The sequence below is a fragment of the Asparagus officinalis genome, chromosome 3 (genome assembly GCF_001876935.1).
Source record: "Asparagus officinalis chromosome 3, Aspof.V1, whole genome shotgun sequence".
NCBI classification, from domain to species: Eukaryota; Viridiplantae; Streptophyta; class Magnoliopsida; order Asparagales; family Asparagaceae; genus Asparagus; species Asparagus officinalis.
In genome coordinates this window covers 107,429,554-107,442,385 of record NC_033796.1, presented here as the reverse complement: position 1 = coordinate 107,442,385, position 12,832 = coordinate 107,429,554, and the positions used below count along the sequence as shown (strand labels likewise).

At 35.1% G+C, this 12,832-nt stretch overlaps 2 protein-coding genes across 4 annotated transcripts; one reads left to right on the top strand and one right to left on the bottom strand.

Moving 5' to 3' along the window:
* On the bottom strand, positions 396–5,764 carry LOC109835686 (ribosomal RNA small subunit methyltransferase G). Of its 3 annotated transcripts, XM_020403680.1 has the most exons (8): positions 5,516–5,764; positions 5,195–5,405; positions 4,127–4,236; positions 3,495–3,573; positions 3,346–3,413; positions 2,349–2,429; positions 1,331–1,397; positions 396–767 (listed from the first exon to the last, which is right to left on the bottom strand). In XM_020403680.1, the coding sequence occupies exons 1-8, from the start codon at positions 5,723–5,725 to the stop codon at positions 655–657; spliced, it is 939 nt and encodes a 312-aa protein (XP_020259269.1). In that variant the 5' UTR covers positions 5,726–5,764; the 3' UTR covers positions 396–654. The 3 variants fall into 3 exon arrangements, with proteins under 3 accessions (XP_020259269.1, XP_020259270.1, XP_020259271.1); XM_020403681.1 differs by lacking the exon at positions 2,349–2,429; XM_020403682.1 differs by lacking the exons at positions 396–767; positions 1,331–1,397; positions 2,349–2,429 and adding an exon at positions 2,436–2,698.
* On the top strand, positions 8,754–12,313 carry LOC109835558 (probable polygalacturonase At1g80170). The gene is made up of 10 exons (XM_020403526.1): positions 8,754–8,801; positions 9,041–9,166; positions 9,635–9,772; positions 10,183–10,332; positions 10,446–10,466; positions 10,607–10,814; positions 11,170–11,251; positions 11,409–11,508; positions 11,595–11,708; positions 12,080–12,313. Exons 1-10 carry the CDS (start codon positions 8,754–8,756, stop codon positions 12,311–12,313), a joined length of 1,221 nt encoding a protein of 406 aa, XP_020259115.1.

Below are 12,832 nucleotides of genomic sequence, written 5' to 3'. Positions count from 1 at the left end.
GTTCTATTCCGTTGTTCGATATTTATTGATGGATTCATATTTAGCTCTCTTGAAAGTTCTTTCGGTTGATTCGTATTTGTTGAAAAACACGGTTTTATTAAGGAAAAATGGCGGGGTTCATTCGTAGTGTTGAAGTTGATCTTTAAAAGCTATACATGCATTTTTATCAAATTTAGTAGGCGTAACAGCTTTTGTATAAACCTTTCACGCTGTAATATACCACGCTGATATGCGATAGATTGTTGTTTTGGTTTTCAATTGACATGTTGCGACGTCTTGAAAGTGAATCTTTGCGACGACTAAAATCGCTGTAAGGCGCAGACGCAAAGGGCGGCCGATGCTTATAAGCAAACGCCACCAACTTCTGATTTTGATCTATGAAATCAAAAGCATTCACTTCAACCTCCGGATGATCACTTAATGATATGAAAAAAAGAAGCTATCACAGGAGTCATGCACAAGGACCAGACAAGAACGAAATTAACAACAAAATACAGCAACCGTATTTTGTTGTGTCTATCCCCACAGTAGGCCTACAAGTTTGAGAAAGGTCCATATCACGTATTTTTCACGGCCAATAGTTGACATTGGACGAGGGTAATGATACAACAGACGAACAAAATTCAAATCTTTACAGACGACGGCACAGCTCGCTCACAGTGGCGTCTTTGCAGGAATACCGGGAAGACGAGGATACTTCTTGGGAGTTGCACAATTTTTCAAGCATATAACAGCGGTTCTTTGTCCGAGAGGCCCTTGCGATTCCACTAAACACAATAGAAAACCATCATTCAGCATGGACAACTCAACAATAGAAATTGCGAAAAACATTGCCTATGTGCTATCCTTGGGAACCTTTAAAAATTTCCCCCCATTACCGATAATTGTATCACATTTTATCGCTAATTTGTATAAATGATAACAAAAAAAAAATTCTCACTTTTAGTTACCTATACGATATCTATATGGACTAGGAGAAATATAAAATAAAACACGTCAAATAAGAACTTTCCTCATTATCGAAAAAGAAGGTATCATGTAGAACTTCAAATTTAGTTAATATTTTGAGAAAGAAAAAAGGCATCAAATTGTTTGATATATTAAAAATCCCACATCTTTCTATGTCCTTAATGGCATTGGGTTCTAGATTCACATGGGCGGCTGACTGACTTCAACTACATGGTGTCTGCTTTCATTAGCATGTCATGTGCTTAAACTACATGGTGTATACATTGATAAATTACGGCGTAATGTCCTCCTTTTTGGAAAACTGGCATGTTCATGTGTTTATATCTAAGTATTAGTCTTCTGTATCCAAAACATAACATACCAGAGCAAAGTTCCAATATGGAGGCACCCAGCAATTTTATTGCTTTCTCCGCACTCTTGACTTCTTCCTGTCCACACAAACAAAATACTAAATTAGGGAATATACCAAAATTTTGACATTTTTTTAATTTCTTTTTCAAATTTAAAGAAGATATCTAGCATAAAAAGTTATTTGGGCAAAACTTAAGCCAATCCCCGTTGAAGTATTAGGGAACACTCAACTTTCCCTCCTAAAGTATCAGTTTACTTATTTTCCATTTTATACTATATTTTTCACACAAAATTATGTGTATGAGCCCAATGTGGTCATTTTCTTAGCACCACAATCAAATATTTAACAGACTGATGAAATGACCGTGTTTTTTTGTAATTCAAAAAGTAATTTTTCAATTTCAAAAAGAGATAAAAGGGTAAAAAGCCTTAGGAGAAAGTAGATGAGAAAGTTTTGGGTTTGAGGAGAAAAGGGACAGACTGGTAAAAACCAATGACAAAATGTGAAAAAATTTAACCATGTCATTGTTCTGTTAATTATATGGTTATTGGCTCATAAAATCTTTTTTTTTTTGGTGGGGTGGGGGGGGGGGGGTAATAATTTAAGGGAAAAGGGAAGATAGGTAAATTGATACTTTAGAGGGGAAGTTGAGTGTTCACCTATACTTCAGGGGGGAGTTGATCATTTTGTCCAAAGTTATTCACTAAATCTAGATGAATGTTTCTGAAACATCGAAGTGGATATCAGTCAAATGCGTTATAAGTAAAAAGACTTGGACTTTTACTACATTATCTAGTCTTTTAAATTAGTAAACACGTACATCAAAATTTGTTACTACATACACTTGTTTGTAATGGAAGATGTTACAGGTCAATGCATTACTGCAAACATATTTAAAGGACTTTCTCCCTTATTAAAGTAGGAGAATGGGATTCTCCACCCTATTTTTGAAAAAATAAATAAATAAACTGATGCAGAGAAAACAAATAAAACATTTGATCGTGTATATACTAAACAGAACTAATACCTTACAAATAACGAGGATCAAGTCATAGGAAGATGAGACAATAAAAATCGAAAGTAGCTGGTACATATAATTCTCTTTTTCCTACATATCAAAATGATGAAGCGCGGAGTCAAGCCATGAAGACATAGAAACAAGCTGAAATCACCCTTTCTGACCAAACAAGACCTTGTTTACCAAGAAACAGGAGCAAGAAAAAAGTAATTAAATGCTAAAAATAAGGAGACAAAGTCTAGATTGCTTTATATATAATACTATTTTTTTTCAAAGAGAAGTTCATTTCTTATCTTCAATGAGGTTCTGCCGCAAGTTTTGGAGTACAGAAGGGAGGGGATCTAGATGATACCTAAAACCTGAATTGAAATATCAGTACTTAACATTACAAAGATTAATTAATATATTCAAAACAGCCAAATGTATCCTGATCTAAAATTTTTGGAAAAAGACTCAATGAAGGTGAAAAGTATTCATAAATGAAGATTTGGAGAGCCTCGTGTTTGCATTACAAAACAAGATCTTTGTGATTAAATTCATAAATCCACATTGGATACCAACTTTATAATTGAATACATAAATCTTGCTCGAGACTTTAGTAACATAGTTCAAAAGAAATTCAGGATGATCCAGTGTTAGAAGAGGTTCAAATTTTACCAAGTCATTAACCTACCAATAGAATCAACTTTGGAGTTATTACCCCTTCATCTTGATAGTTGATTTTCAGAATATCTCATTTCTATTTTCTTCGAAGATTATGTTATCTACATTACCATGAATATTGTTTAAGAAGTCCTCAACAACTGATTACGATGATATAAAGCAAAAACAATGTAAGCACTTTCGCTAGAGTGCTTTTTAAAATTTAAGAAGTTTGTATCACTCAATCAAATAAAAGTATGCAGATTGTGTAATTCACTAGTCAAGCAATAAGATAAAAATAAAAATAGCAAAGAGGAGGCAAAGTAAATGGGGAGCTCTTATGTAAGGATGGGAAAAGTTATACCTGAGGGTCATAGCCTTTTGCAGCTACAAACAAGCCACCAACACGAACCAATGGAAGACAGTACTCAGCTATAAAAAAAACTTAATATTAGAAAATGAAATTAAATATATATCGTTTGATGAAGTGCTATATGGCAGAACTTCAGTTACCTAATATTCTCATTTCAGCAACAGCTCTTGCTACTGCGACATCAAATGATTCTCTGAATTCAAGACATTGGCCTGCGTTCTGTCCTATAACAAGATTCCATTGAAGCACGAAGACAAGAAGTTTCAATTATGAACCTTACAAATGTACTGGAAAAAATAACAACAAAGAACTGAATGAAAATTATACTCACATACAAGTATTATAAAATTATACTCACAGACATGCATTAATTATGAATAATTCAATTATAATTCACAACAATGCTTCTGTAGTGCTCCTCATGGAGAAGTCTTTCTTGACTATCCAACGAGTGGAAAAAATGCAGGGTAACCATTCACATATTCTCAAAGGCCCAGTTGAGAAGCTTTATATGTACATAATCTTCACACACATTCTGTGTGTTTGGGGCGTTTTAGCTTGCTTGTGCACCAAGTACAGTGCTCTACACATAACTGAATGGTTATCAAGGATTTAATGCTAAACTTATATAACATGTTCCCATAAGTTTTGGTCATATTTAAAATTCAGTTAACATTAAGTGGTAATGTCAAAATAGGTGCTAGCAAAATATGACAATTAGGAAATAATCTCAGAATAAAAATGCTTCACAGACATAAGGAAAAATATTTACCTCTGCTCTTTCACGTAAGATTTCCACATTTGACAATCCAATGAGGTCAACCACATGCTCTAAGTATAAGCACCGCTTTTGCATTGATTCCAAAAGTGTAATTTTCCAGCCTAAGAAGAAAAACAATGTTGAGTTTGCTGAAGTCAAAAATCTTGAAGAAATCCAGAAAAGAAATACGCCCAGCTTCTGCAAGCATTTATAAGAAATATTATTGACTTAGTAAAGGTTATTGAGGAAAAATCTTCTTTTTAATCTCTGTTAAATGCAAAGGATTAGTACAAAATGAATCCAGCTCGCTTTTTTTGCCTAAGCACAAAAAAGAGATAAATTTATAAGTGCAATAAACACTATGTAACTAAAATAATTATAAACTATGAAACCCACAAATTTTCTAGCCAAATATTAGAAGTTTTTCCTACACCAAACAATCAATTACAAATACAAGCACAACAAAGACTTAAACCTACCGCACACTACAAATCGACAATCCCTCTATCTGTTCCATTTTGGGACAAAATCATCTTCAGGACTTCAACTAGTCCCTTGCCTACCTTTGATTGGATGCAAGTGCAACAACTTCAAGCCAACAGTCTCACTTCCACAAATATCGATACAATCATAAAGAACAGACCTTTATTCTTTCTTCCATCATAACAACTTGGATAGAATTCTCCAGTACTCTCCCTCAAACAAACTTCCCAATGCACATTTAGGAGGGCACCGTGTAAACTAGAAACCGATTACGCTAGGGACTGTTTGCTTCCCTGCAATTATAGTTGTTATAATTGGTTGCACTTATAGTTGCAGCTTTTAAGTTCATTTTTAAAATTTCATCTTATTTGTAGGTTGTGTACAATTTAAATCCCATTTGCAGCTCGAAAAAGTTGCAACTTCCACTTACATCCAGATGCGCATAAGTTGTCTGCTGCATTTGCATTTACAGTCGCAACCACAATTATCAGTTACCAACGAAATAAACAACAGAAATTTGTAATAATGCACTTAAAATCTCTAAAATCGCAGCAAACCAAAACACGGACATTTACAGATTCTATATCAAGAACTCACTTGGACAGGCGATGGCGAAGATCAATCCGGGGAGCCCAGCACCAGACCCAACATCAACAAGATTGAGACTCGGGGCATCTTCATCATCATCAGCTCTACTTCTGCAATGAGACGCATAAGACCTCTTGAGAGGAGAAATCAGGGCAAGAGAGTCCTCCACGTGCCTCGTCATCACCTCGCCCTCCTCCGTCACCGCCGTCAGGTTCATCCTCTACAAAAACCCAACAAAACCCATCAATCATTCGACTGGAAAAGGCCAAAAAAGGTAAAAAGGAGGGATTTTGAGGGGGGTGGGGGCTGGGTTTGGGGATTTTGGGGAACCTGGTTCCATTGGAGGAGGGTGCGGACGTAGAGGGAGATTTGGTCGGTTTGAGCTGGGGTTAGGGTTAGGGTTTGGGGATTTGATGATGAGAAAGAGGCTGCTGCTGCTGCTGCTGTTACTGTTCTTGCCCTTGGGATTTTGGAGAGGTTGAAGAAGGGGAAATGGAGGACAGCGGCAGATGACGCCATTTGTTTGCACCAAAGGCTCATGGTTAACCTGCTGGGCTGGCTGGCTTTGTTTGCGTCAAAGAAATCTTACAAGGTTTTATTTTTATTTTTTATTTTTTTTGGGAAAATAGGGCAATTATACAAAAATAACCTTCAAAAAGATGCGCGTATATTCAAAATAGGGTTAATTTTAGAAAACAAACCCCTCAACTTCGTGGCTTGTCTCGGAAAAACCTCCTCAGCTATTTTATCTTTGGAACCCCCTCAAATCCGAGGGTGTTGTAGATAACCCTTCTCAACTTTCACAATGTGGCTAAACTCCCCTTAACTATGTGGTGTCTCACAACCACCCTCCACCATCTTTCTAGTTTTTTCAAGTAACACCCATAATATTATTAATTTAAAATATGCAACGACTAAAATACGCTTGGTTAAAAAAATATTCATGTGAGTTAAAAAACCCAACCCAACCGAAATATTAGACTTCGGTTTGATGGGTTTTGATGAGGTAACCAATCTTCAAAATTTTTTTAAAAAATTTCAATTCTTTTAAACATTGCAAGCGTGGCTAAGTAGAAAATAATAGAAGTTTAGTGTTTTCAAAAATGAAAGAAAAAAATAAATTTGCACGTAAACCTAGCAATGAAGATGGATGAATAAGAAGAGGGGGGAAATAAAATGAAAGTTATTTTTAACAAAAAAAAGTTAAAAAGAACACTATGGTAAAAAAAAATTTTAATGCCTTACGGATAGTATGGTCATTTTAAATCATTTGTTTCTTTAGATTTAAATTATATTAGTTTATAGGGTTAAGTGAGAAAAGTGGAGGGGACATAAATAATATTTTGAAAGTTAAGGGGGGTTAGGTACAACAACTCTGTATTTGAGGGGGTTTTATAGAGTTAAAATAGTTGACGGGCTATGTGAGATGATCCTCATAGTTGAGGAGGGTTTTCTAAAATTAACCCTTTAAAATACGTGACTTGTATACTTACTAAATCTAAACATCTAAACATTAACAAAGTAAATCACGTGCCTTGAGTGAGTTTGTCTTAAGAACATTAGTTGGTTTTTAGTGAAACTTTTGACTAGGTGATAATTAATTTGAATAAAAACCCACATCGATAGTTGACTGGAAAAGTTTGATTGGGAGTAGGGCTAGCCAGCTCGTGGCTCGTAGGGGGACTAGCGGGCCATCTTTGACTACTTGTTTTTGAGCCTAGGTCTTGATCCAAGCCAGGATAAGTGAGATGGGCCATAGCATTAGTCGGCCCTTACTATTTTTTGCTTTTGTATTTCTATAAATTTTGTAATAATTTTCTAAGTATTGTTTAACACTTGAAAGCTACAAGTAAGTAACAAACTAATGATCTAACTATTACAAGAAAAGGAAAAAAAAAAATTATTGAGTAACTTGTATATTTGTGTACATTGACAGGGAAAAATCGCAAACGAACAGCTTTAACACTGTTTAGAGCAAGTTCTATGTCCACGAGCAATAAGTAATTGCTCCAATAGTTTAAAAAATACAAAAACAAAAGAAATTATAGCAAAATGTAATAAACATATTGGTATAGTAAAAAAGAAAACTTAATTTGGATGAATCCATGATTGTTGTAGTGAGCCAGTCCGTCCACATATAGGCCTAACTCGCTCGGTGGGCTTCGTGGATCGGGTGAACTATTGCCCAGATATATTGGGGGACAACTCATCCAAACGTGTGGTTTGCTATTGTAGCAGATCGAATCTAACCCATCCCCAATCTAACCGCGTCAAGCCCACTGTAGAGGGAGAGGGGGTGTGACCGGAGGTGTGGCAGAGGGTGTGCCTGTAGTGTTTTTCTTTGCGTTATGGAGTTGAACGGAGGCGAGTTCCACTTGGACCGAGCATTAAAAAAACAATTTCTTTTCTTTTTAAATTCACATAATTAAGTTTTAATAAATAAGTGATTGTGAAGTTCCAACCTCCAAGTGGGAAAAGAGAAGACAAATGAGAAAAGATTCAAGTGTAAAATTAATAGAAAATTCATGGTGTCTTAGTGCAATTTAGACATTAAAAAAAGTTCATTATTTTTTCAAGGGATATGTCCGTGTTTACTATTTTGAGTACCCTATACCTTTTAAAACCAAAAAATTAATGAGCATTAATGCTTGAATGGAAAATAAAAATCACGTGGCTAGCTCATAGATAAAATTTCCTATAAAAAGAAGGGGATTAATTTTTCTTTTAAAGGAAGCTTTCCCCAAAAAATGATAATTGTTTTACGTCCCTTACGTCTCAACAGTCGTGCGCATGCCTGTTATTTCTGAATAGCACATGGAAATATATTCATGAATACACATGGAAATATATATATATATTATACTTATATATATATAGTATATATATATATAGTATATATATCATAGCTAAGTATATAATATATAATATCTATATATTAATATAGAGTATTGAGAAAAATGGGTATCGACTTCAGTACCCAAGCATGACATCCATTTTTTGGCTTGGTAAGTGATGTGTCACTATCCTCATCGCACTCCACCTAAACCCATGGTGAATGTGGTCCCACCATATTTGAATGAGTGCGAGGGGGAATGTGAACATCCACTAAAACCGAAGGCACCGAACTTTTTGTGCATAAAACATTTTGAAGGACTCACAATCATGAGATCTATAACTATCAACATTATAATGTTTGAATACTTTCTTTTCTGTACCTAAAGATATTTTTATTAAATCCTTATTAATGAAGTCTAGTGATCATATACCCATTGGTAGACTTAAAAAAAAAAGTTAAGACAATTCTTCTATCAACAACACTATCTTCTTCTTCGTCCAAAGTCTTCGATATAGAAGGAATTAAAGAAAGGGCAAGATCATTTTAGGCTCAAAATCTTTTTATATATGGACTAAATCTTCTAGATATGCAAAAATATATGTTAAAGAGTCATTTAAGTGGCAAGTAAGAAAATTCAGAAAATTCTTCAATACGCATCATAACTCACTAAATCTGCAAAATATTTGCCTAAGTATATGCTATGAAGCAATATTTTCTCTATAGATTGGTATAATGGTCAATTGGGTTTTTATATCCGATTCATTAATAATTGCTAGCATGGTAATAATATTTGCTCATGAGAAGTTATGTACGTAAACAAATCAACCCATACATGAACTTGCCGTCTATATAAACTTTGACTTCATAAACCTAGTGTATCCCATACCTTTTTCTCTACCTTCTCATTGATAATTAACATGGTGAATTTTTTTTTCCAACATATGATATAGTTTTTTGTTTTTTTTTCTTTATTTTTTTTGGTTTTCTATAATGAGATAAAGTTTTTATTTATCATGCAGGGGAATGGAGTAGTAATTTTTGGGCTATGGGTGGCTGCAATATTGAGTTTGGTTTCTGCCCGCAATTCTATCTACAACGTTGCCGACTATGGCGCCGTTGGCAATGGTCAAAGAGATGATACGCAAGTAAGTCAGTAATTAATCAAGTTTTATTCATTGATATAATTAACTTGCACCTCCCATTTCTTAATCCAAGAGAAAAAAAAAAGATGTAACCTTTTATATGTCCTAATTCTTTTCTAGTCCTTTTTAAATTTGTGTCCAATTCAACTTTCGGTTAAATTTGTTTCCAATATACGAAACATGAGTCTTTGATTCACGCATTTTACTAATGAAATGTAAATTTATGATACTCATGTATAGCTATAGGCCCTTGTATCAAGCTATGTTATGTAGCCATTTTCTAGATTATGCTCTATCAGTGTCAAAGTCTCTTTCACTATATCAAAATTTCATGGATTATAATTCTTCGATAATTCGGGAAGATGAACGAAAATTAATAGAGGAAAAAAAAATACAGTTATACGCCCCTTGTAGTTTTTCTACCTATCTAAAAAAAGATTGATTGAAAATTTTTGTGTTTTGATTGTGAAGGCATTCCTAAAGGCATGGGGAGCGGCTTGTGCAGATTCTTACTATCCAACTTTCCTCATTCCATCAGGAAAAGGTAGAACATTCCTCTTGAGTCAGATAACCTTTTCTGGACCCTGCAAGTCCAACGTACATGTACAGGTAAGAACACTACTTTAAATATAACGGATATGAGGTGACAATTTATTTTACTAACCGTGCTGTTAAGAGATCGACTAGTAACGAGATCCAACTTTCTAGTCATCTCGGAGCATGTTGCTTTTCCTCGTTCATTTTGCTAAATAAGATGACAGCTCCAAAAACTATTTTGCATCTGTATCAAAGCAAATGTAACTCATCATCCTATTTTTTGACATGGTATTTTGCTCAATTAGATGACGATTCGTACCTTACCTCATGTATATATAAGAAAGAAAAAAGGTATGAGTTGTGAGGCTCATCCTGCTAGTCACATTACCGTAGATAAAGCTCGTCGGTCCTTTTCCTTCATATTTTCTATTGGAAAAGAAAAGAAATATGTGACTCTTAAGAAAATGAGAAGTGTTTTGTAGGTTAGTGGAAACTTGGTAGCACCAAACAAGTTGTGGACTAAGAAGCCAGAGACATGGATAGTGTTCATCAACATAGAAGGGCTCACGGTGGATGGTCACGGTCAGATTGATGGCCAAGGTGCCATTTGGTGGCCTTGCATCACTAAACATGTATGAAAATTTTCCTCTTTTTTTTTTTTAAACTTGCATTTATTTACTTTTTATTGTCCTTTTACATGATATTTGATCTAACCATTTTATGGTTGGTTTATTTATGTTTTCAGATATGCTCTGGGGCACCTTATGTAAGTCTATATTTTTTGCATGTCCTGAATTATCATATAGGGGGTGTATCCACAATTACCCCTCTGTAAATGGATTCTTTATAATTGCCTAAAATCTGATAAAAATAATTTTTTTTCTTTTTATTATTATATATCATCAGATAATGCAGTTTTTGGGGTGTACGGGCCTAAAACTGAGCGGCATCTACCTCAAGAACAGTCCTGGGAAGCATCTTGCAATATACAAGAGTGACTGGACGACGATAAAGGGGCTTACTATAACGGCCCCTGGCGATAGTCCAAACACTGACGGCATCCTCATCGCGGAGTCTAATCATGTACACGTATATTCGTCGAACATTGGAGTGGGTACGTGACATATATGCATACCCGCGGCTCGACATAGTTCTATTGGTTATTATCACGTTGAACCGCTGCATATCGTTGTATCGAACTTACTATCCCAGCGTTTCGTTGTTGCAGATAGCCCCCCCTGGATTAGTTTTTCTTGGACCTTTTTGTCTAGTGGAATTTTGGTAGACATTTCCCATAGGTGAGACTAGCGAGTCCATCTGAGGGTAAAAGAGTCAAGAAAAATTTAACCCCGGCCAGGGGCCTATCTGCAACAGTGAAGCTACGAGGATGAACGATTCTACAGAGGTCTTTCCACAATCAGCCCCTTTTTAACTTTCATATAAAAGATTGAGAGAATGTGTTATTACAGGAGATGATTGCGTTGCCATAGGATCGGGCTGCTATGATGTTAATATAAGCTCCGTTACATGTGGGCCTGGTCATGGCATAAGGTTTGCTACAATATCCTCTATAAATAAAACATGTTTAAAATTTTCACCACAAAAAGTAAGGATTAGTTGCAGATAGACCCCCATGTGCTATCATCTAATTGCAAATAGACCCTCTGTAGTTCTATTGAGTCGACTTTTTTTTTTTTGCTCTTCTCAGTATTGGAAGTCTTGGAGCCAACTCTAAGGTTGAAAAGGTTCGCGTCTCCGGCTGTAATATTTTTCAGACTACAGTAGGTGTCAGGATCAAAACATGGCAGGTAGTTACATTTGTCTAATTTTTTTACTTAAGATATTCTTTTGGACTAACTGCGAATTAACATTAACTGATTATAATTTTGTACAGGGTGGATCTGGTTATGCCAAAAATATATTGTATGAGCACATCGTCTTCAATTCAGTAAGGTCTCCGATATTAATCGATCAATACTACTGTCCACAAGGAAACTGCGCTAATAAGGTAAACATTCAATAGAAGGAACAAATTTGTAATATATTTAACAAAAAGGGCTAATTATAGTTTAATCCTCTGTATTGGGATGGAATCACCTACATTAATGCTGCACAAATTTTCCTGTTAGGTTGAGATATAACGTGGACAATTTGTGATAATGGAATTAACTTTTTGCCCTCAATATATGCAGACGAAAATTTAGTTTTTCAGTTAAACTGCGAAAAAAACATAACAATTTACCGTCATCTAATTCTCACCTGACATCTCAAAGATGCATAAGTATCGAATCTCTATGGTATAGAGAATGTGTACAAATTAATCATAACAAAAATGACATGAAAAATCTATTGACGATTTCTATATTTTCCGTGTGAAAGACATCTGCAGTGGCCATAAGCGACGTCACATACAATGATCTACACGGGACTTCAGTGGATCCAGTGGCGATCAAAATAGCGTGTAGCGAGAGCATGAAGTGCGACCGTGTGGTACTGAACGATGTTAGTTTTAGTTTTGAGGGTTCCCAAGCGCCGATGCAATCTTATTGCCTCAATGCCTACGGTAAAATGTATGGAAAAGTTGTCCCTGAAGTTCCTTGCCTCAAGTGGTAGAAGAAGATTCATAGAGATGTATTTTTTTGTCTTTATGAAATTATCCACTGTCAATTTAGTTCAGGTAGTTAGATTGTTGATAATTTAAGTTTGGAGTTTTGGGAGAATAACTGTAAGCTAAAATTTTGCAAGGACTGCTGTACTTTTATAAAGCTTAATATTCACTTGATGTCCCTGGAAAATGCCTGTTTTCTGATTTGAAATGGATAACTCATGTCCACATGTTCATGGGTGTAAATTTTATCCAACTTTATATCAGTTATTTGATAAATAAGGCCAACTAATATCCATATGTTTATCATACTAACCCAAATCCAAAAATATATGAACATGTTGAGCCACATATTAATAAAAATCAATTTAGCATTACCTTTAGACTCAGTTTCCATGAACGGCTTCCTCCATATCCAAGGATAAACCAGTTTGAGTAATGGATAGTGAGCTCAACATCAAAATATATAGTATCCTCAAATATCGAGCACAAAAGTTTGATGTCTCAATAATAGGAATGTTTGAGAT

Excerpts from the sequence above, each read along its gene's own strand:
- LOC109835686 (XM_020403680.1), bottom strand. The coding sequence starts at position 5,725 with ATGAGCCTTTGGTGCAAACAAATGGCGTCATCTGCCGCTGTCCTCCAT. Across the intron at positions 3,574-4,126 it reads TCTTACGTGAAAGAGCAGAG|AACGCAGGCCAATGTCTTGA; the intron begins GTAAATATTTTT and ends GTTATAGGACAG. Across the intron at positions 2,430-3,345 it reads CAAAAGGCTATGACCCTCAG|GAAAAAGAGAATTATATGTA; the intron begins GTATAACTTTTC and ends TTTGATATGTAG.
- LOC109835558 (XM_020403526.1), top strand. The coding sequence starts at position 8,754 with ATGGTCAATTGGGTTTTTATATCCGATTCATTAATAATTGCTAGCATG. Across the intron at positions 10,333-10,445 it reads GGCCTTGCATCACTAAACAT|ATATGCTCTGGGGCACCTTA; the intron begins GTATGAAAATTT and ends TTATGTTTTCAG. Across the intron at positions 11,509-11,594 it reads TCAGGATCAAAACATGGCAG|GGTGGATCTGGTTATGCCAA; the intron begins GTAGTTACATTT and ends AATTTTGTACAG.